The sequence below is a fragment of the Pongo pygmaeus genome, chromosome 9 (genome assembly GCF_028885625.2).
Source record: "Pongo pygmaeus isolate AG05252 chromosome 9, NHGRI_mPonPyg2-v2.0_pri, whole genome shotgun sequence".
Lineage (NCBI taxonomy): Eukaryota > Metazoa > Chordata > Mammalia > Primates > Hominidae > Pongo > Pongo pygmaeus.
Window position 1 is genome coordinate 86,695,037 of NC_072382.2, and position 24,123 is coordinate 86,719,159.

A 24,123-nucleotide genomic window follows, 5' to 3' on the forward strand; every position below is an offset into this window, starting at 1 on the left:
TGGAATTGTGGCTGCCCTTTTATGCTTCTTTTGATTATTGAGAATGATCATCACCTGGAGTCAATTCTATTATGCTCTTCAACTCTCTCTACTCAAATCCTTATTTCTGGTTAATGAAAGTTTGAAGGTAATCGAAAAATGACAAATTAAACAAATGAGACAAATGGCAAGGACCTTTTCATACAAATTAAAAATCTCTAACCTAATCTCCATAAATTGAATAAAGTGGGAAGTTGAGATAATTATCCAAGCAAGTCAAGATTCATATTTTAATTGATGTTCAAATAACTAAGTGGAGAATTTTTCACCTAAATTGCCTCAATTCTCCTGTTTTCTTCATTAAACTCTACCTTCACATGACTCCTGAGTCTACAGAAAAAAAAAAAATTAAATTTGGATTACTTGAGGGCAGGCACAGGAGAAAATGGGGGGGAAGGGAGAATCACTTTTTAAAATAAGAAATTTTTGCATGAAATATGCAACCAAGGGATAGTGAATGTTACATAATTATAACTGTAGGTAATCATGTGTCTGTTAATTAAGGTTCAACTCTATATTGTACATGGTCTAAGAATAGCATCACCAGAAAGTTATAAATAATTTGGGACAGGTAATTTAAATTTGAATCAGTGATTGGCAATAATGCTAACAAATGAACTTTTAGAGAAAAGAAAATGATGATACATAAAATCATTTGCCATGGCTTAAAAAATGAAGAATTACAGAACATACAGTGGTATCATTAGGAAAACTCAGATCAAAGTATAATAGAGAAAAGGTGAATTTAATGGGCAAATTTTGGAAAGTAAAGCATTTAGAATAGTGAAATTATTTTACATAAATCTATTCAACATTTTTACAGTTTAAAAAGAACTTTTAAATGCATTATCTTATCTGATTCTCACCACTGAGAAGTCATACCTATTTTACATGAAACTGAAATTCAGAGTGGCTTGTCCAAGATCACAGAGCTACTAAACAACAGATTTGGAGCTTAATCCAAAAGGTTTTGATTCCAAGTACAGTGTTCTCTCCACAATACCACCCTTAATCCTCCAGAAATGGAGGTGAGCATATTTTTACAGAAAAAATAAAATAAAACTTGACCAATCAGACATAAATCGTACTGAATTTTAGAATCTACGGTTAAATGTTGAATCACAAATGTTCACATTTAGTCTTTTAATTTGTATTTGCAACATATAAATAAAAATGGTCCTACCTTTATAAGTCTGGTAGAGAAAAAGGTTATTTCAGCCATTAATCAAGTATTTATTGACTATCTTACTACATTCCAGACACTGGGAACACAGTACTGAACAAAAAAGGCAATAGTCTACCCTCACAGAGATTTTAGTCTCAAAATAAAGATAATTAACTAAGAAATTCCAAAAAAGTGAAAGATTAAAACAGAGTATAAGAATGCTATCACGGCCGGGAGCAGTGGCTCACGCCTGTAATACCAGCACTTTGGGATGCAGAGGCGGGCAGATCACCTGAGGTCAGGAGATCGAGACCAGCCTGACCAACGTGGTGAAACCCCGTCTCTACTAAAAATACAAAAATTAGCTGGGCATGGTGGCAGGTGCCTGTAATCCCAGCTACTTGGGAGGCTGAGGCAGGAAATCACTTGAACCCAGGAGGCGGAGGTTGCAGTGAGCTGAGATCATGCCACTGCACTCCAGCATGGGTGACAGACAGAGATTCTGTCTCAAAGAAAAAAAAAAAGAATGGTATCATAAGGTACCAGGTACCATGGGAGTAGAGAATTAAGTTGATGGCATATGTACAATGTTAACAAGTTTGGCCTTATACTAAGGGTAGAATGACAAGCCATGGAAGATTTTTAACTGAAGGGGAATATGACCATTTTTTAGATTTAGAACTATTAACTATAGTATGATATGTATCCATTAAAACAAGCAATAACAATTAGACATTTTTCATATTTTAAATAAATATATACAAAATTGAATGGTCACAATTTTATCATTACTTATTAGACATTAGGACTAGAAAATGAAAGTGAGAGGTGAAGCTGGCTGGCTTCTGGGTCAGGTGGGGACTTGGAGAACTTTTCTGTCTAACTAAAGGATTGTAAATGCACCAATCAGTGCTCTGTGCCTAGCTAAAGGATTGTAAATGCACCAATCAGTGCTCTGTGTCTAGCTAAAGGTTTGTAAATGCACCAATCAGCACTTGGTAAAAACGGATCAATCAGCACTCTGTAAAACAGACCAATCAGCACTCTATAAAATGGACCAAGCAGCTCTCTGTAAAATGGACCAATCTTCAGGATGTGGGTGGTGCCAAATAAGGGAATAAAAGCAGGCCACCCGAGCCAGCAGCAGCAACCTGCTTGGGTCCCCTTCCACACTGTGGAAGATTTGTTCTTTTGCTCTTCACAATAAGTCTTGCTGCTGCTCACTCTTTGGGTCTGCGCCACCTTTATGAGCTATAACACTCACTGTGAAGGTCTGCGGCTTCACTCCTGAAGTCAGCAAGACCATAAACCCACCAGGAGGAATGAATAACTCCGGAAGCACCACCATTAAGAGCTGTAACACTCACCGCAAAGGTCTGCAGCTTCACTCCTAAAGTCAGCAAGACCATGAACCCACCAGAAGGAAGAAACTCCGGACACATCCGAACATCAGAAGGAACAAACTCTGGACACACCATCTTTAAGAACTGTAACACTCACCACGAGGGTCCACGGCTTCATTCTTGAAGTCAGAGAGACAAAGAACCCACCAATTCTGGACACATTTCGGCGACCATGAAGGGACCATCAACTATCGCCAAGCGGTGAGATTATCACCTATCGCCAAGTGGTGAGTACCACTGGACCCCTTTTGCTTGCTATTCTGTCCTATTTTTCCTTAGAATTCAGGGGCTAAATACCAGACACCTATTGGCCAGTTAAAAGCGACTAGCGCAGCCGCTGGTCTAAAGACACGGGTGTCAGGCTTTCTGGGAAAGGGCTCTCTAACAAACCCCAACTCTTCAGAGCTGGGAGCATTGATTTGCCTGGAACCAGCTTCTGCATTTCCTGTACTTCTGGGCTAAGCCAAGGGTTGACAGAGAGGAAAGCCATTCAGCCCCAGGGCCCTGACAACAAGTTGGTTGACCCTGCAGCCATGAGAGGAACTCTCAAAGGCATGTCGCCCAAGCGAGACTCACCCATCTATCTTGACCCTTGCCCCCTGGGTCCTAATGCCTGCCAGATAAACCTCCTCTCACCTCTCTTCTCCAAGGCTAGTCCCGCTTATAAAAACCACTCGCTCTCTCGGGTGCTTTTCTAGTTTCTCCAATAAGAATGATTTCTAGTATAAACTCCAGGACTCTGTTACCTTCTTTTGGCACCTGGGCTCACCAATCAAAAAGACATAATTTTTGCCCAAAGCCCCGTCATAGGGGAGACTATCTGGAATTTTAGGATCCCTCCTCAGACAAGCAGGCCTAACAAAGGCTATCCCTAAAGCTAGGATATGGGGAGCCTCAGAAATTGTATCCTTCGTATTCATATAAGTGAAGATAAAAGGCATCAGTCTTCCAGTTCTGGAGATCCCTCCCCTCCCTCAGGGTATGGCCCTCCACTTAATTTTTGGGGCATAACATCTTGATAGGACGGGGTAAAATCCCAATACTAACAGAAGAATGCTTAGGACTCTAACAAGTTTTCGACAACGTGTCAGTAAGAGTGACTAAATTGGATTTTTCTCGGTCCTCTTTGTGGTCTAGGAGGACAGGCAAGGGTGCAGGTTTTTGAGAATGCATCAGTAAGGGCCACTAAATCCGACCTTCCTCAGTCCTCCTTGTGGTCTAGGAGGAAAACTAGTGTTTCTGCTGCTGTGGCGGTGAGCACAACTATTCTGATCAGCAGGGTCCAGGGACCATTGTGGGTTCTTGGGCATGGGGAGAAACAAACCAAAACCATGGGCGGTTTTGTCTTTCAGATGGGAAACACTCAGGCATCAAAAGGCTCACCCTTGAAATGCATCCTAAGCCATTGGGACCAATTTGACCCACAAACCCTGAAAAACAGGTGGCTTATTTTTTTCTGCACTATGGTCTGGCCCCATTATTCTCTCTCTGATGGGGAAAAATGGCCACCTGAGGGAAGTATAAATTACAATACTATCCTGCAGTCTGACCTTTTCTGTAAGATGGAGGGCAAATGGAGTGAAATACCTTATGTCCATGCTTTCTTTTCATTGAAGGAGAATACACAACTATGTAAAGCTTGCAATTTACATCCCACAGGAGGACTTTTCAGCTTACCCTCGTATCCTAGCCTCCCTACAGCTCCCCTTCCTATTAAGGATAAGCCTCCTCTAATCTCCCTGGCCCAGAAGGAAATAAGCAAAGAAATCTCCAAAGGACCACAAAACACCCCAGGCTGTCGATTATGTCCCCTTCAAGCTGTAGGGCGTGGTGAATTTGGCCCCACCCAGGTACTTGAACCCTTCTCCCTCTCTGATTTAAAGCAGATCAAGGCAGACCTGGTGAAGTTTTCAGATGGTCCTGATAGGTACATAGATGTCCTACAGGGTCTAGGGTAAACCTTCAATCTCTCTTGGAGAGATGTCATGCTATTGTTAGCTCAAACCCTGGCCTTTAATGAAAAGAATGTGGCTTTAGCTGCAGCATGAGAGTTTGGAGATACCTGGTATCACAGTCAAGTAAATGATAGAATGACAGCTGAGGAAAGGGACAAATTCCCTACTGGCCAGCAAGCCATCCCCAGTATGGATCCCCACTGCGACCCTGACTCAGATCATGGGGACTGGAGTCATAAACATCTGTTGACCTGTGTTCTAGAAGGACTAAGGAGAATTAGGAAAAAGCCCATGAATTATTCAATGATGTCCACCATAACTCAGGGAAAGGAAGAAAATCCTTCTGCCTTCCTCAAGTGGCTACAGGAGGTCTTAAGAAAATATACTCCCCTGTCACTCAACTCACTGTGGGGTCAATTGATTCTAAAAGATACATTTATTACCCAATCAGCTGCAGATATCAGGAGAAAGCTCCAAAAGCGAGCCCTGGGCCCTGAACAAAATCTGGAGGCATTATTAAACCTGGCAACCTCAGTGTTCTATAATAGAGACCAAGAGGAACAGGCCCAAAGGAAAAGCAAGATCAGAGAAAGACCACAGCCTTAGTCATGGCCCTCAGACAAACAAACTTTGGTGGTTCAAAGAGGTCAGAAAATGGAGCAAGCCAATCACTCGGTAGGGCTTGTTATCAGTGTGGTTTACAAGGACACTTTAAAAAAGATTGTCCAATGAGAAACAAGCCGCCCCCTCGTCCATGTCTGCTATGCTGAGGCAATCACTGGAAGGTGCACTGCCACAGAGTGCAGAGGTTCTCTGGGCCAGTAACCCCCAATCAGAAGACCCAACAACAGGACTGAGGGTGCCTGGGGCAAGCACCAGCTCATGTCATCACCCTCACTGAGCCCCGGGTACGTTTAACCATTGAAGGCCAGGAAATTGACTTCCTCCTGGACACTGGCACAGCCTTCTCAGTGTTAATCTCCTGTCCCAGACAACTGTCTTCAAGGTCTGTTACCATCCGGGGAATCCTGGGACAGTCTGTAACCAGGTATTTCTCCCACCTCCTCAGTTGTAATTGGGAGACTTTGCTCTTTTCACATGCCTTTCTTGTTATGCCTGAAAGTCCCACACCCTTATTAGGGAGGGATATATTAGCCAAAGCTGGAGTTATTATCTACATGAATATGGGGAACAAGTTACCCATTTGTTGTTCCCCTACTTGAGGAGGGAATCAACCCTGAAGTCTGGGCAGTGGAAGGATAATTTGGAAGGACAAAAAATGCCCGTCCAGTCCAAATCAGGCTAAAAGATCCCACCACTTTTCCTTATCAAAGGCAACATCCCTTAAGGCCTGAAGCTCATAAAGGATTACAAGATATTGTTAAACATTTAAAAGCTCAAGGCTTAGTAAGGAAATGCAGCAGTAACTGCAACACCCCAATTCTAGGAGTACAAAAACTGAATGGTCAGTGGAGACTAGTGCAAGATGTTGGACTCATCAATAAGGCAGTAATTCCTCTATATCCAGTTGTACCCAACCCTATACCCTGCTCTCTCAAATATCAGAGGAAGCAGAATGGTTCACTGTTCTGGACCTCAAGGATGCCTTCTTCTGTATTCCCCTGCACTCTGACTCCCAGTTTCTCTTTGCCTTTGAGGATCCCACAGACCACACATCCCAACTTACACAGACGATCTTGCCCCACGGGTTTAGGGATAGCCCTCACCTGTTTGGTCAGGCACTGGCCCAAGATCGAGGCCACTTCTCAAGTCCAGGCACTCTGGTCCTTCAGTATGTGGATGATTTACCTTTGGCTACCAGTTTGGAAGCCTCATGCCAACAGGCTACTCTAGATCTCTTGAACTTTCTAGCTAATCAAGGGTACAAGGCATCTAGGTCAAAGGCCCAGCTTTGCCTACAGAGGTCGAATACCTAGGCTTAATCTTAGCCAGAGAGGCCAGGGCCCTCAGCAAGGAATGAATACAGCCTATACTGGCTTATCATCACCCTAAGACATTAAAACAGTTGCAGGGGTTCCTTGGAATCACGGGCTTTTGCCGACTATGGATCCCCAGATACAGCGAGATGGCCAGACCACTCTATAATCAAGGAGACCCAGAGGGCAAATACTCATCTAGTAGAATGAGAACCAGGGGCAGAAACAGCCTTCAAAACCTTAAAGCAGGCCCTAGTACAACTCCAGCTTTAAGCCTTCCCACAGGATAAAACTTTTCTCTATATGTCACAGAGAGAGCAGGGATAGCTCTTGGAGTCCTTACTCAGACTCATGGGATGACCCCACAACCAGTGGCACACCTAAGTAAGGAAATTGATGTAGTGGCAAAAGGCTGGCCTCACTGTTTAAGGGTAGTTGTGGCGGTGGCCATCTTAGTGTCAGAGGCTATCAAGATAATACAAGGAAAGGATCTCACTGTCTGGACTACTCATGACGTAAATGGCATACTAGGTGCCAAAGGAAGTTTATGGCTATCAGACAACCACGTACTTAGATACCAGGCACTGCTCCTTGAGGGACCGGTGCTTCAAATACCTATGTGCACAGCCCTCGACCCTGCCACTTTTCTCCCAGAGGATGGGGAACCAATCAGTATGACTGCCAAACTTATAGTCCAAACTTATGCCACCCGAGATGATCTCTTAGAAGTCCACTTAGACTGATGGAAGTTCATTTGTGGAGAATAGGATACAAAGGGCAGGTTATGCCACAGTTAATGATGTAACCGTACTTGAAAGTAAGCCTCTTCCCCCAGGGACCAGTGCCCAGTTAACAGAACTAGTGGCACTTACCCAAGCCTTATAACTGGGAAAGGGAAAAAGAATAAATGTGTATACAGATAGCAGGTATGCTTATCTAATCCTACATGCCCATGCTGCAATATGGAAAGAAAAGGAGTTCCTAACCTCTGGGGGAACCCCCATTAAATACCACAAGAAAATCATGGAGTTATTGCACTCAGTGCAAAAACCCAAGGAGGTGGCAGTCTTACACTGTCAAGCCATCAAAAAGGGGAATGAGAGGGGAAAACAGCAGCATAAGTGGCTGGCAGAGGCAGGGAAAGACTAGCAGAGAGAGAGAGAGGAAGAGACAGAGATATAGAGAGAAAAAGAAATATAGGAAGTCAAAGAGAGAGACAGAGAGGAAGAGACTGAAAGTCAAAGAGAGAAGGAAAGAGAGGAAGAGACAAAGGAGTCAAAGAGAGAGAAAGAGATAGAAGTAGTAAAGAAAAAACTTTGTACCCTATTCCTTTAAAAGTCAGGGTAAATTTAAAACCTATGATTGATAATTGAAGGTCTTCTCTGTAACCCTATAACACTCCAATACCACCTTGTTGTCAGTGTAAACAAGGGCATAGCCCAAAAGCACTGAGGCCACTGAGAACCCATAGCCTTCCTATCAAAAATCCTTAACACAGCAGGTTTCCTAACAAGGGATCTAAATCTTAACTAATTATCATACAAAGGTCTGACCAGACCTAGGAGGAACTCCCTTCAGGAAAGGATGATAGATGGTTCCTCCCAGGTGAGTAAGGAAAAAAAGACACAATGGATATTCAGTGAGGAAACTCTTGTATAAGCAGAGTTAGGAAAATTGCCTAATAATTGGTGTGCTCAAATGTGCAAGCTGTTTGCACTCAGCCAAACTTTAAAGTACTTACAGAATCAGGAAGGAGCCATCTATACCAATTTTAAGTTAATATGGACTGAACGAGGTCTTACTAAAGCAAAGAATAACTGAAATCCCAAACTTACAAGGTTTTCAACAAAAGTAAAGTTTGCTAAAAGTTTACACTGTAACATATATTGTCCTAACTTCTAATCTTATGAAAATCAGACCTTATCAGTACCCCTCAAAGCTCAAGTCCATCAGCACAGAGCCATACAATACCCCTACTTATAGGGTTAGGAATGGCTACTGCTACAGAAACTGGAATAGCAGGTTTATGTACTTCATTATCCTACTACCACACACTCTCAAAGGAATTCTCAGTCTGCAAGAAATAACAAAATCTATCCAGTAAGGATAGTAACTACAATCCCTAACAGACCCTTTGGCAGCAGTGACTCTCCAAAACCACCAAGGCCTAGACTTCCTCACTGCTGAGAAAGGAGGACTCTGCACCTTCTCAGGGGAAGAGTGTTGTTTTTATACTAACCAGTCAGGGATAGTATGAGATGCCGTCGGGCGTCTATAGGAAAAGGCTTCTGAAATCAGAAAACGCCTTTCAAACTCATACCAACCTCTAGAGTTGGGCGATATGGCTCCTCCCCTTTCTAGGTCCCATGGCAGCCATCTTGCTGTTACTCACCTTTGGGCCCTGTATTTTTAGCCTGCTTGTCAAATGTGTTTCCTCTAGAATCGAGGCCATCAAGCTACAGATGGTCTTACAAATGGAACCCTAAATGAGCTCAACTAGCAACTTCTACTGAGGACCCCTGGACCGACCCACCAGCCCTTTCACTGGCCTAAAGAGTTACCCTCTGTAGGACACTACAACTGCAGGGCCCCTTCTTCACCCCATCCAGCAGAAAGTAGCTACAGCGGTCATCGACCAAATTCCCAACAGCAGTTGGGGTGTCCTGTTTAGAGGTGGGATTGAGAGGTGAAGCCGGCTGGGCTTCTGTGTTGGGTGGGGACTTGGAGAACTTTTCTGTATAGCTAAAGGATTGTAAATGCACCAGTCAGTGCTCTGTGTCTAGCTAAAGGATTGTAAATGCACCAATCAGTGCTCTGTGTCCAGCTAAAGGTTTGTAAACGCACCAATCAGCACTTGATAAAAACGGACCAATCAGCACTCTGTAAAACTGACCAATCAGCACTCTGTAAAAGAGACCAAGCAGCGCTCTGTAAAATGGAACAATCAGCAGGATGTGGGTGGGGTCAAATAAGGGAATAAAAGCATGCTGCCCGAGCCAGCAGCAGCAATCTGCTGGGGTCCCCTTCCACACTGTAGAAGCTTTGTTCTTTCGCTCTTTGCAATAAATCTTGCTGCTGCTCACTGTTTAGGTCTGCGCCACCTTTATGAGCTGTAACACACACTGTGAAGGTCTGCAGCTTCACTCCTGAAGTCAGCAAGACCACAAACCCACCAGGAGGAATGAACAACTCCGGACATGCCGCCTTTAAGAGCTGTAACACACACCGCGAAGGTCTGCAGCTTCACTCCTGAAGTCAGCAAGACCATGAACCCACCAGAAGGAAGAAACTCTGGACACATCTGAACATCAGAAGGAACAAACTCTGGACACACCATCTTAAAGAACTGTAACACTCACCACGAGTATCGGTGGCTTCATTCCTGAAGTCAGCGAGACAGAATCCACCCATTCCAGACACAAAAGTATTTCACTAAGAAGTATTCACATATGATTAATTCTTATTGTTGATGTTATGGCTTTTTTAAAAATCAAGGATACTCATGAGAAAGTAATAAAGTAATGAATAGCAATAGAAAAGTTAGTCTTGAACCAGGTTTTTTTTTTTTAAATTAACATTATAATGTATGGTTCGGCTGGGCATGGTAGCTCACGCCTGTAATCCTAGCACTTTAGGAGGCTGAGGCAGGCAGATCACCTGAGGTCAGGAGTTCGAGACCAGCCTGACCAACATGGAGAAACCCCGTTTCTACTAAAAATACAAAATTAGCTGAGCATGGAGGCCCATGCCTGTAATCCCAGCTACTCAGGAGGCTGAGGTAGAAGAACAGCTTGAACCTGGGAGGCAGAGGTTGCACTGAGCCAAAATGGTGCCATTGCACTCCAGCCTGGGCAATGAGAGTGCAACTCCATCTCCAAATAAATAAAACAAACGTACAGTTCAAGGTGATACCACAAAGGTGTAATTTTATTACTAATAATATTAGCTAGCATTTGTGTAACAATGCTAGGCATTCTGCACTGATCACCTTATTTAATCTTCAAAAGAATCCTAAGAACTACTACTATATACATTTTCACAAATGGGGAAATTTTAGACTGAGGGAAATAGAGTACATTTGCCCAAGGCTACATAACAGTAAGTGCTGGAACCACGATGCAAATGCTCATCTCTTTGCCACCAAAGCCCATAAAAAGCATTATGCCATATTGAAACTTGACTTACTAGGAAAGGATCACAATGCTTCTTTCTTCTATAATTATTCTCTGCAATTATACTTTACCGTCCCTAAAAAAGAATTGTTTAAATATACTTCAACAAACACCTGTTGATCAGGTTATTTTCCCTGTTGAAACAAGAAGATATTATTAATAGTATAAAATGGTAAATTTATATCTCTCCTTTCAAACAAGCCATGCTTTCAAATTTTCTGTAAACTTGTTAAAGGAGAAGGTTAGAGAATGTGCAAGGCTAAGCAGCAATAAATAGAAAGTAAGAAAATAACAAATTGGCCAAGCATGCGGCTCACACTTGTAATCCCAGTACTTTGGGAGGCCGAGGCAGATGGATCACTTTGAGCTCAGGAGTTCGAGACCACCCTGGGCAACATGGCAAAACCCCATCTCTACTAAAAATACAAAAATTAGCTGGGCATGGGGTGGGTGCCTGTAATCCCAGCTACTCAGGAGGCTGAGGCAGGAGAATCGCTTGAACCCAGAAAGCAGAGGTTGCAGTGAGCTGAGATCATGCCACTGCACTCCAGCCTGGGCAACAGAGTGAGACTCCATCTCAAAAAAAAGATTAAAAATTGTATCTTCAGCTAAATACTGATTTTTGCATCATTCCAGATTTATTTATCTAGAAAAATAAATAAATAAACAAAATTTGGAATTTAAATAGTGAAGAATATGTATGGCCAGACTTAAAGCAGACCTGAAGACTGCAGTCATTTTGTATATATTAGATGATTTACAAATTACTTTAGCATCTTTGGAGGAGAAATAATATTAATAAGAAATGTTATAACCTTTTTTTTTTAAAAAAAGACACATACACGCATGGCATCTCCTATCTGTGATCAAATGCATCATTGCCGTATCTGGACAGGCTTGTTCCAGAAGCTGACCAGGAAGCTGAATCCAAATCACTGATGGAAGGAGACTCTGACATTTCTCCTCCTTGAACCCACCCACCCCCCTAAAAAAAAATGCATTCAAATGATAAGCATTTGTACAGCAGTTTCTTATCTACAAAATAATTTTTATATGGTCTAGGTATCTTGATTTGATCCTTACAATAATCCTAAGAGGTATTAGTAGTACACTTAACTTTTAACAGGAAAAATTTGAAGCTCTATCTGTTGATTTTCTTAATGTAGCCAACTGATGGTAAAAGCTAGATTCCAATCCTGGGCTCTCCTCTGCTGCACTATGATGCCATTCACTTGTTCAAAGACTACCACACTCACACAGTAAAAAGGAAAGCATCAGACAAGCTTCTGGTCCTAATTCCATCACTAACTAGCTTTGTAAAAGTGAAGTTCACGTACATTATCATATTTGATGAGAAAAAGAAACAGTATATAGTAAGGGGGAAAAAAGCATTAAATCCCTTTTTTAAAAGGAAATAAGTTCAGAAGGATTACATGATTTTCACAGGATCTTCTGGTGGCATCATCATACGAAGGCAAGTAACCTCTATTTTACACGTGGGAGATTGGTACTTTGAGATATTAAAACTTTTTTCTACCTAAATTTTCCCATTTCCTTTTTTCTCATTCCACAGATAACTGGTTCCCTACTTTATTGCCTCAGGGGCACTATATGCCAGGACAAAACACAGAAGGAATTTTTAAGTAATTCCAGTTTTGCTTTCTAAAAACCTAAGCCCTCAGAATAAAACAAGAGTTTGTCAGAGATGAAAAAGAGATTCTCAGGTACAGGCAGAGAAAGGGACTTCTCCTAGCCCCTTCACAGTGTAGAAAAAAATTTTCCCAGCTGAAGAAAACAGAAAAAAGTCTTTGGATCTCAAGACATCAGGGATCTAGGCTCTTCTTACTGGCAACATTGCTTGGAAGGCAGCAAGACCCAAGAGGAATGGCATTGTAATGCATCTAGGCAAACAGAAACACAGACATTCTAGAAAAAGGTAAAAGTCCATGACTCGGACATATCAAATATCTGTCAAACCAGACCAGAAAGAGCTATCTAGACACAACAACTCATATGTCAGAAGTAAGCTGTTTTATATAGATGATCGACAACCAGAAGACACTCCCATTCCAGGTAGAACCCCACCTTAACCCCAGGGAAGTGTGGAAAACTTCAAAAAGGATAAGAGTTATTTTGTCTGCTACTCAGTTACTAAGAGTAAAGATGAATTATAGAAAATAAATGGATACTTCTAACATACCTAAATTTATAGACCAAGTCCAGCTCACAGATTATCTGATCTTGTCCCTTCTTTCAGTAGCCAAATCTTCTGACTACTGTTCTAGGTTTTTTCCACCATATCACTGCTATTGATGATGATGATAACACAGGATGTGATTATATAGTTCAAGACCAAAAAATAAGAAAAATAAATAATGATCTGAAACAGCCTTTTGCCATTTCCCACACTGTCTGGTAAACTTCTATTCAGCTTCTGTATCTCATCTTAAATATTACATCTTCCCTAGTGGGATTGAGTGTTCTTTATCTGTTTTCTTGACAAAGAGTGTTAACCTCACCACACAGCATTGAAATTGCCTGTTTTTGCATCTGTCTTCCTAATATATTTTTAGATTCATAAAGGCAGAGACTGAATATCATTTGCTACTTCAAACATGCATCTGGCACTGTGCCTGGCACATAGCAGGCACTCATAATACACTTTTGTTGAATGGATAAATGACTGAATAAATAAATGAAAGTAGAGTCAGTGCCTTAAATATATACACCAGTTTACACCATATATACACCAGTTTACCTTTTAAAATAATTTTAGCTTGTTTATTACCTATGAGAGATGTTTAAATAGAACATAACTTAACAGGTTTATTCCAGTATTACCATGCTTTTAATGATAAAGATGTCACAGTCCTTCAAAATGATAGGCCCCTGATAGAAGCTTCAAAATTGTATCCTAAATTAGGGCCTCAGTGGCTAGCAAAATGGTGTCATCAGAAGAAATGGGCTACAAAAATCTTACCCATAATCTTTGAAAGTTTAAATTTAATAATTCATTTTCACAGGATTTTCTACTTTATACTATACCATTCCTCTTGATCTTAAATCCTAAAATAAAGGAGGTCAGGAGAATTATTTCATAATAAAGGTGATTTGGCCATAATTCTTGAAATAGCTTTGAAAACTTACTAAAAATTGAACCCATGCAGAAAGCTTATTAGTTGGAATTCAGAATGACTAACTGGACAGAAGAGACTGGATAAAACTCATGATCCTTTGATGACAAAGCAACCTACATTGAGGATATAGAAATACTTGTGTCTTGACTGCCATAAATTCCTGGGCAAGAATTGTAGCTGGAGAACATACTCCCTTATCCCAATCAAAAAAAAGAAAAAATCTCTCCCTTATACTAAAAAATATTTTGTAATCACTGACATGGTCACATAGTAAGTATTAAGAAATAAGCATATAAGGAGAATATATATTTAAGAAAGTATAGTATTCGTATAGTTCAGTAAATGTATTTTATAGAACAGTGAGAAATTTACTTATTGACAAAGGCATGAATGAACAGAATGCCTTAATCCAACATTTTAAAAACCCAATGTTTATCCCAGGCAAATTAACACAGAAACAGAAAACAAAATACCGCATGTTCTTACAAGTGGGAACTAAGAATTGGGTATACATGGACATAAAGACAGAAACAATAGACACTACGCAAGGGACTAGTGGGGCAAGGGCTAAAAAACCACCTATTGAGTACTACGCTCAATACCTAGGTGACAGAATCATTCGTATCCAAAACCTCAGCATCACACAATATACTCATGTAACAAATCTGCACATGTACTCACTGAATCTAAGAAAAAGTTGAAGTTTTTAAAAAATAAATAAATAAGTAAAATCCAATGTTTTGTGCATATCTCACTGACTAGATTCTTCTACCCACAAAAGTAACCAATAATAGGCCTAAGGGAGAAATCAAATATTCTATCATAAATAAAAACACTTGAGCAGATTTCCAAAAACCCAGAAGTTCACACATTTTCTAGTATCAAGTCATTAGCATATGATTTGCACTCTCCCAATAGATATGTAAAATAAAATCAATTAACAGATCATTTTATCTCTACGTCTTCCTCACTAAGTTGCTTCATAACATACTCCTAATCAGTAGTTAAACACAAAAAGTATTCTTCTATTTCTCATTCCAGAATTCATTCAATTTATGCCTCCTGGATTAATTAATATTTTACAATATCAAGAGTCTATAGCTTATCCAAGGTCAAAATTGTCCCTACAGGGAATTTCTTTTAAAATAAAAAAGATATGGGACACCCAGGCTGGAGTTCAGTGGCACAATCATAGCTCACTGCAGTCTCAAACTCCTGGGCTCAGGCAATCCTCCAGTCTCAGCCTCCCAAGTAACTGGGACTATAGGCACATGCCAACAAGCCCAGCTAATTTTTTTAACTGGGGAATTTTAAATTTAAAAAAACTTTAGTAAATTTTCTATTTTACTTTGACTTACAGAAAATGCAAAAGTTTGAAAACTGTGTTTTCCCATCCTTCTCTAGGATGATTCAGTGCTTAATTCTTTTGAGTTTTATGGCTGTGAAGAGATTTTAAAAAAAAACTTGAAGTTTTGGAAAACAGAAAAAACATCTGCAGCCATATGCAGTGGCTCATGCCTGTAATCCCAGCACTCAGATGAATCACCTGAGGTCAGGAGTTTGAGGCCAGCCTGCCCAACATGGTGAAATCCCCTCTCTTCTAAAAATAAAAAAATTAGCCAGGCATGGTGGCAGGCGCCTGTAATCCCAGCTACTCGGCAGGCTGAGGCAGGAGAATTGCTTGAACCCAGGAGGTGGAGGTTGCAGTGAACCAAGATTGTGCCACTGCACTCCAGCCTGGGCAACAGAGCAAGACTCCATCTCAAAAAAAAAAGACAAGCTCTCCATATATTACTGGTATGGCAAACATGAAAATTCAAATACAAATTTGGTAAAATGTATGCAAAAGGAATAAAATAGCCACACAAGGCCACTCAATGAAGTCAGGTACAGGCATAGCTCATTTTATTGCACTTTGCTTTACTGCACTTTGCAGATAACATGTTTTTCACAAATTAAGTTTGTGACAACCCTGTGTCAAGCAAGTCTATCACTGGCAATTTTCCACAGGATGTATTCACTTCATGTCTCTGTGTCACATTTTGGTAATTCTCACAATATTTCAAACTTTTTCATTAGTCTTTTATTTGTTACAGTGAGCTGTAATCAGTGATCTTCGATGTTCATTGTAATTGTTTTGGGGTGCCACAAATCACACCCACATAAGACAGCAAACTTAATCTGTAAATGTTGTGTGTTATCTGACTCCTCTACCAACTGGTCATTGCCCCATCTCTCTCCCTCTCCTCAGGTCCCCCTATTCCTGGAGACACAACAATATTAAAGTTAGGCCAATTAATAACTCTACCATGGCCTCTCAGTGTTCAAGTGAAAGGAAACGTTACACATTTCTCACACTCAAAGCTTGAAATGATTAAGCTTAGTGAGGAAGGCATGTTGAAAGCTGAGATAAGCCAAAAGCTAGGCAGCCCTCTTGCACCAAATAGCCAAGTTGTGAATGCAAAGGAAAAACTCTTGAAGGAAATTAAAAGGGCTACTTCAGTGAACACACGAATAATAAGACAGACAGCCTTACTGTTGATATAGAGAAAGTTTTAGTGATCTGAATGGAAGATCAAACCAGCTGTAATTTCCCTTAAACCAAAGTCTAATCCAGAGCAAGGCCCTAACTCTCTTCAATTCTATATAGGCTGAGAGAGGTGAGGAAGCTGCAGAAGAAAAGCTGGAAGCCAGCAAAGGTTGGTTCATAAGGTTTAAGCAGAGAAGTCATCTTTACAACATAAAAGTGCAAGGTGAAGCAACAAGTGCTGATGAAGAAGCTACAGCAAGTTATCAAGAAGATCTAGCTGAGATAATTGATGAAAATGGCTAAACAACAGATTTTAATTCAGACAAAACAGCCTTACATCAAAAGAATATGCTAGAGAGAAATCAATGCCTCATTTCAAAGTTTCAAAGGACAGGCTGATGCTTCTTAGAGGCTAATGGGTGAATGCAGCTGGTGACTTTACATTGAAGCCAATGCTCATTTACCCTTCCAAAAATCCTTGGGTCTTTAAGAATTACGCTAAATCTATTCTGTCCATGCTCTAAAAGTAGATCAACAAAAGCCTGGGTGACAGCACATCCATTTACAGCATGGTTTACTGAATATTTTAAGCCCACTGTTGAGAACTACTACTCAGAAAAAAAAAAAAAAAAGATTCCTTTCCAAATATTACTACTCATTGACAATGCACCTAGTCACCCAAGAGCTCTAATGAAGATATACAAGGAGATTAAAGTTGTTTTCATGCCTGCTAATAGTACATCTATTCTGCAGGCCACAGATGAAGGAATAACTTCAACTTTCAAGCCTTATTATTTAAGAAATACATTTCGTAAGACTATTTCTGCCACAGTGATTCTCTGATAGATCTGGCCAAAGTAAATTGAAAACATCCTGGAAAGAACTCATTCTATATGCCATTAAGAACATTCTTGATTCACAGGAGTAGGTCAAAATATCAACATTAACGGGAGTTTGGAAGACATTCATTCCAACTTTCATGGATGACCTTGAGGGGTTCAAGTCTTCAGTGGAAGAAGTAACTTCAGATGGAATGGAAATAGCAAGAGATCTAGAATTAGAAGTGAAGCCTGAAGATGTGACTGAATTGCTGCAATCTCATGATAAAACTGGAATGAATGAGGAGTTGCTTCTTATGGATGAGCAAAGAAAGTGGTTTCTTGAGATTAAATCTACTTCCAGTGAAGATGTTGTGAACATTGTTTGAAATGGCAACAAAGGGTTTAGAATATTACATACACTTAGTTGATAAAGCAGCAGCAGGGTTTGAGAAAACCAATTCCAATTTTGAAAGAAGTTCTACTGTGGATAAAATGCTGTCAAACAGCATCTCATGTTACAGAGAAATCTCTCATAAAATAAAGAGTCAACTGATGTGGCAAACTTCATTGTTGTCCTATTTTAACAAATTGCCTCAGACATCCCAACCTTCAGCAATCATCACCCTGATCAATCAGCAGCCATCAACACCGAAGCAAGATCTTCCACCAGCAAAAAGATTACTACTCGCTAAGGGCTCAGATGACCATTAGCATTTTTTAGCAGTAAAGCATTTTTAATTAAAGTACGTACATTGTTTTTAGACATAATACGATTGCAAACCTAATGGACTATAGCATAGTATATACTGTACTGTATACAACAAATATTTTGGTTTCCCAGTGCATATATACCATAGTATACAATATATTGTATGTATGCATTGGAAAACCAGAATATTTGTGTAGCTTGCTTCATTGTGATAATAGGCCTTATTTCAGTGGTCTGGAACCTAACCCGCAATATCTCTGAGATATACCTGTACATATTCCCCCTCTTATTGATTCTGAAAAAAAAATTATTTTAAGAACTTAAGAAAAACTAGAGATGAAAACAGAGTATATCCAGGTAACGAAAAGCAAATGTAAATTAGTAAGATACTACAAAACAAGAAGTTGAGCCATAATGTGCAGGAAACAACGAAAGAAGAAAACTTTGAATAGGGAAAAAATAAGCAGGGGAGTCATAAGGTCCTCTCCCCCAGAGGAAAAAAAAAAAAACAGGAATGACACTTTTATGAAGTATACAGTCAACCAAAAGCAAAGAGATAATTAAAGAACTGTGAGTCCAGGAAACAGTAATCTCAGTTTCATGGGTGCCTATGAGATATATGGGAATATCATGTCTTAAGAGTCTAAGGCCAGGTGCTCTGGCTCATGCCTGTAATCCCAGCACTTTGGGAGGCCGAGGTGGGTGGATAACGAGGTCAGGAGTTTGAGACCAGCCTGGCCAACATGGTGAAACCCCATTTCTACTAAAAATACAAAAATTAGCCAGGTGTGGTGGCACGCGCCTGTAATCCCAGCTACTCGGAAGGCTGAGTCAAGAGAATTGCTTGAACCCCGGAGGCGGAGGTTCCAGTGAGCCGAGATCACACCACTGCACTCCCACCTGGGCTACAGAGCAAGACTCTGTCTCCCAAAAAAACAAAAAGATTCCAATTATATAACATTCTTCAGCTTCCTTTGAAAGCTATAATGTCAAAACATATACATATAAAAAAGATAGGACTTAGCTTTCAGTACATGATAAAAATATGTTTATATATATACTCTATTATATCACTGAGAACCATTGCAAAAAAAAATTCAAAGGAAATAAAGGGTCATATAAATAAATAATTTCAGACAAACTTCTACACCAGTTTAAAAGAAGCTCCGAAGACAACAGGACAATTTTTTTTTTTTTTGAGACGGAGTCTTGCTCTGTCGCCAAGCTGGAGTGCAGCGGCACGGTCTTGCCTCTCTGCAACCTCCACCTCCTGGGTTCAAGCGATTCTCCTGCATCAGCCTCCCAAGTAGCTGGGATTACAGGCACGCATCACCATGCCCGGCTAATTTTTGTATTTTTAGTAGAGATGGGGTTTCACCATGTTGGCCAGGCTGGTCTTGAACTCCTGACCTCATGATCCGCCCACCTCGGCCTCCCAAAGTGCTGGGATTACAGGCGTGAGCCACTGCGCCAGGCAATAGGACAATTTTTTAAAACACTGAAATGAAATGAACATCTATCTCAAAGTAATAAAAGCATTGATTTCTTCCACATATTTAATGACAATGAGAACAAAAAGCTGTTCAAAAAAGAAGCTGCATTGTACTAGAAAATTCTGTTAAAGCATAATTTTATCCTTAAAACAGCAACTTTCTGCTGTAAAACATGGCAAATGACGTAACTATCATTAACTTTTATTTCTTATATTAACACAGTAGGAAATCATATCAGATCAATTCAAGAAGACTTGTTAAAACAGACCCTTATAACACACTATGGTCTTGCATCATATCAGAGAACACTAATACAACTTATCCTGAATTGGTCCTAAATTTTCACAAATTAAAATATGTTCAAGATTGTCCCAAGGGCTCACCTGGGAGCAAATAAAGTTACTACTATAGATAAGAAAATCTTGAATGAAAAGCAACTGTTGAGGAAAAAAAATCTCCTACGGGGAAACAGAAGAGTCTTCTGTTGATAAAACTGAGATCTGTAAAAATGCGAAGAGACTAGAGTGAGAGAAGTAGAAAGTAATGTCATAAAGCAAACGAGCAGTTAATATGGGGTTTGAGGCACAGTAGTTTCAGCTTATCCAAGGGCAGTCCAGAATGGCACCTAGAAATGGGCTTAGTGAGATGTCACACCCATTCCCAATTCCCACCATGGTTGCATGGTATCAGTAAAAGAAACTCCTCTCTCTTTGACAACAATATACTAAATAAATACCAAATGAAAATCCATCTTATAAAAATTTCATACTTTAATGAGAATATGTTTAACAATGAATAAACACTTGGCTCAGTGAGGATAGTTATTGTTTAGAATCACATTAAGTCTAGCTCTTTCATCATGTCTACCACATGAAACAATGAAGAGAGAAAATGACTCAAGGTGACAGAGGGCAGTGATCCCTGCAGAATAAATCTAGGTTAAACTTGAAAATACTGTTCTTATATTATATAAACAGTAGAGATAGTAAGCACAGCCAATGAAAAATACAATGTACACATAACTTGTTTGGCTAGTTGTCTATAATATTCAAGAATATGTATCATAATACTAGCAGTTTTAAGAGATTAAAAGCAAGATACATTGTTTCTCTAGGTCAGTTTATAAAGGAAACTATATAACATATACTTTGGTATCATAGAAATATACACTGGTTTTTCTAATAAGAACTTGTTGATTCCTTTAAAAATTCAATCCATTAATCAATTCATTATTGAAGAAGGAAAGAAGAAAGAGAAGGAGGGAGGCGAAGGAAGAGAGGAAGAAGGAAAGAAAGGAAATTCTTCTAAAGTATTATAATTTCAGCAATGTATCAGCAATTTCTGTAACAGTTCTTTAAAGAGAAGAACTTTTAAGAAACTCGGTTTATGGGGTTTAGAAACATTAAGTTCTAAACTTTCTAACTAAACCTGCTTAGTTAAGTTATACCTAGAATATCAATTAAGCTTCCTCCTCCTCCTTCCCACATACCGTTTTACCTCTTTCTCTGTCTCTCCTCCTTCCCATTCTCCCCCTTCTCACTCTTTTCCTCTCTCTCTCTCACACACACACACACACACACACACAGGTAATGTGTTTAATTCCATTATTAGTTCAAAATAAGGTAATACAAAAGAAACTCTCTAGAGAAATGGTAGAAAGAATAAAAACACACATCAACTTAAATATGTCAAAGAGCCATATCATTTATTGGCTACATTCCCAAAACCATTCTTGTTCTAGATAAACCAGTTGTGTCTGGTCTGGACAAGTGTGGCTCCAAAATCTCAGAGAGTTTACTTCTGTCAGTGGTATTATTAGAAAAAGCAGGGGGAGGAAACAATCCCAATCTTAAATCCCAGTGTGCAAATATCACAGTTCTAGGTGTTCCAAAAGTTTTATATATCATTGTCCATCTCTACAAACATCAGCTTGGATAAGGCATCTCAGTGATTATAAGTTTCCTCAACATCCCTAACAAATCCACAGGTAGAAGAATTAAACACCATGCAGAGATAAGTTCCACTTTAACCTGCAATTCACCCAGAGCTTTAGTTTCAGATTGTAGCAACTCACATAACTGGACAACATTTGGATCTATATTAGTCCAGTATAGCAGAGTTCAAGGACGTTCATATAAGTTTTGATTCAAAACTCTTGAGTAACTCTTTACAGTTGATCTCACCTTCCATATCATGTCAAAACAAAACAAAACAAAAACAGTCCCAAGCTAGGATCCTTTGGAACAAAGTTAACCTGGGGTGCATCTAAGCTAAATTGAATCCCCAAGTTTGGAATATAATCAACTATGCTTCAGGAATTCACTAGATCTTGATCAATTCCAATAATAAAAGTTGTTGAGGAGGGAGGAAAAAAACAGGTGTTTGCCGCATTTGGGGAACTTGACAATCATGTTATTGGATAATGCATATATCTGGAAAAGCACAATAGTCACGGAAGTTGTGCTTTATCACAAAAGTGAAGATCTACACTAGAATAAATCCAAATAAGAAGTCTATTTTTTAACCAAAAGATAAATTATAAAGCTGTAATTTTGTTCAGTGCAAATGAAATTACTTTGCTACCTTTCACAATTCTGTAATTAGCTTGATAAATATTAAACCCATGAGGAAGAGCTCCACTGCACAAGTTTCTTTTTTAAAGACTGCTTAAAAGTAACCTTTAACAAGCTAAGAAAACAAGCTAAAGAAGATTCCAAATCTGCGGTACTGAATCTGTTCTTATTACCAACGGTGATATAAACAACCTGATTTATGAAATCGTAAATATCTGTCAATAAATACTATAGTCTTGCTTCCTTTTACTTTAGCAAAATAATATTACTGAATTATGTACCACTGAAACTATATTACAATAAATATTTCCCCCAAACTGAAGCAAAACTTTACTCTCAAATGGAATATAATTTAAATTACAAGTACCAGAACCAACAAAAGGGAGAAATATTATATAGCAATCTCATGGCCCACCTTTCTTCTTGACTGGCATTCTTGGGTCTTTCCACTGCCACAGGATTCAATATCTCTTTTCAGGTCTCAGTTTGATCCAGCTGGATTGAGGCCAAGAGCCAGGTAACTGTTGCAAACCACTTCACTGTTCAGTTTTGAAATCCAGGCTGAGTCTTCTATGTCAGATAAAGAAAATAATGATGTATTTTTTCCACAACTAAACTTTTTACACCGCCCACAGAGTTTACAGCAACGTAATTTTTTAGTTTTTCAAGTTTTTCAATTTTCAGAAAATATTTAGACTGTTTTTACAAACTGGGAAAATTATTGTAAACATGAAGAACGTTACTGAAATTCCTCTTCAGGCAGCAACATTTTTGGAAGTTCAATGACTAACTCAATTAAGGCACAAACCAAATTTAGACAGGTCTCATTACTTTATACATGGTCAAATTCAAAGATGATGATAAAGATCCTCAAATCTGTAGAGAAAAATTTAACCCCACCTCCCCAAAAATACTTTTAAAAATCTCTTTGACGCCAGTCTCTAAAAAGATAGGTGAGTTTGAACAGTTTTCTGTGGCAGAACACACACTGAAAGGCCCCCTTCTATTTACTGATCAGAAGTTCCGGATCTCACCCCCTCAGTAACTCAGAATCCAGCTTGCTGTCACTTTCATTTTTTTCTTCTGTGCTCTCCAAGCCCCTAGGCTTGATCCTTAATGCCCCTCTGATTCTGATCCTCCCATGTATTAACCGAGAGGATTGGAAAAAAAAGGAAAGCAATCCCTTGGCATGGAGACATTAAAGTGACAGTGCTACTCAATGGGCACTTGATGCAGGATGAGTTGGCGAAGCAGATTTCTTCACACTGGAGTCATTCACATCATGCCATCTCTTCGCATCCAAGCAGCTCCCTATCCGGCGAGGAAAAACACTGAGACTTGGAGAGAAGCCAAACCTTCCCCCAAAGGTGTTTTCAGAGACGCCGTAGTAGTATTAGACATGTAAGCATAAGCTATGCAAACGGTCCGCGATTTCCTAAATGAGAAAGTGCAGCTGCTTGGCTTTCACATCCACCTTTTCTCTCAATCTCTCTTCAAACTACCCACCTTCCTTTTGCAGAAAAAACAAGACATTTCTCTGCCACCGCTGGCCACCCCTGCCCAAGCCCCGTTCTTTTAGGGAAGAGCACTGAAATGTCCTGCACCCTCCACGCGATGAAGTGTTTCCTCAGGCAGGAGCAACAGCAGCACTAGAAATTATATAACTCTCGAATTTGGCTTCTGTAAGACACGGAGACTGGAGGGTCGGGGGTTGCCAGTCTGGGAAATATTGCTGGGCATTTAACGTGCACAAAACAGCGCCGGGCCTTGCAGTGCCCCCCACCCCGAGACTCGGCTGACAAGTGGGTCTTCTCGGGGGGCAGTGGGCAAATTTCTCTCCGGTCTCTTTCCAAGCGGGGCTAAAGGATGCAAATTGAGGGGACTACAGACTGGGGAGACGAGTCAGACGGCTGAGAAGGGAGGAGGCTAGTCCGGGCTGCTCTGACGGCGCTGGGCGGCTGGTCGGGGGTTTGGAGGAGGAGGTGCCCGAGAAACAGAGCTTTAACACCACACGGGCCAGGGCAAAGGGGCGAGTTCCCTCAGGGACTGAAAGGGGCAGGCAGCTAGTTCCCAGCTAACAGAGCTGCCCTGAGGAGAGGCAGGAGCGCAGTAACATTACAACATTTGGGCCGCCCCATCTTCCCCCCCAGGACGCGAGGAGAACAGGGAGCTAGGCTGATAAATAGCAA

The 24,123-nt window shown here is 40.2% G+C and overlaps 1 protein-coding gene across 1 annotated transcript in view; it reads right to left on the minus strand.

Annotated features, from left to right (window-relative positions):
• Nucleotides 1-24,081, minus strand: part of DLG2 (discs large MAGUK scaffold protein 2) — a 2,182,864-nt gene extending 2,158,783 nt beyond the window's left edge. Inside the window, exon 1 of the mRNA XM_063671283.1 lies at nucleotides 22,350-24,081. Within this exon, the coding sequence (XP_063527353.1) occupies nucleotides 22,350-22,368 (19 nt within the window). The 5' untranslated portion in view covers nucleotides 22,369-24,081. The remainder of the gene's footprint in view (nucleotides 1-22,349) is intronic.
• Nucleotides 24,082-24,123: the final 42 nt, after the last annotated feature.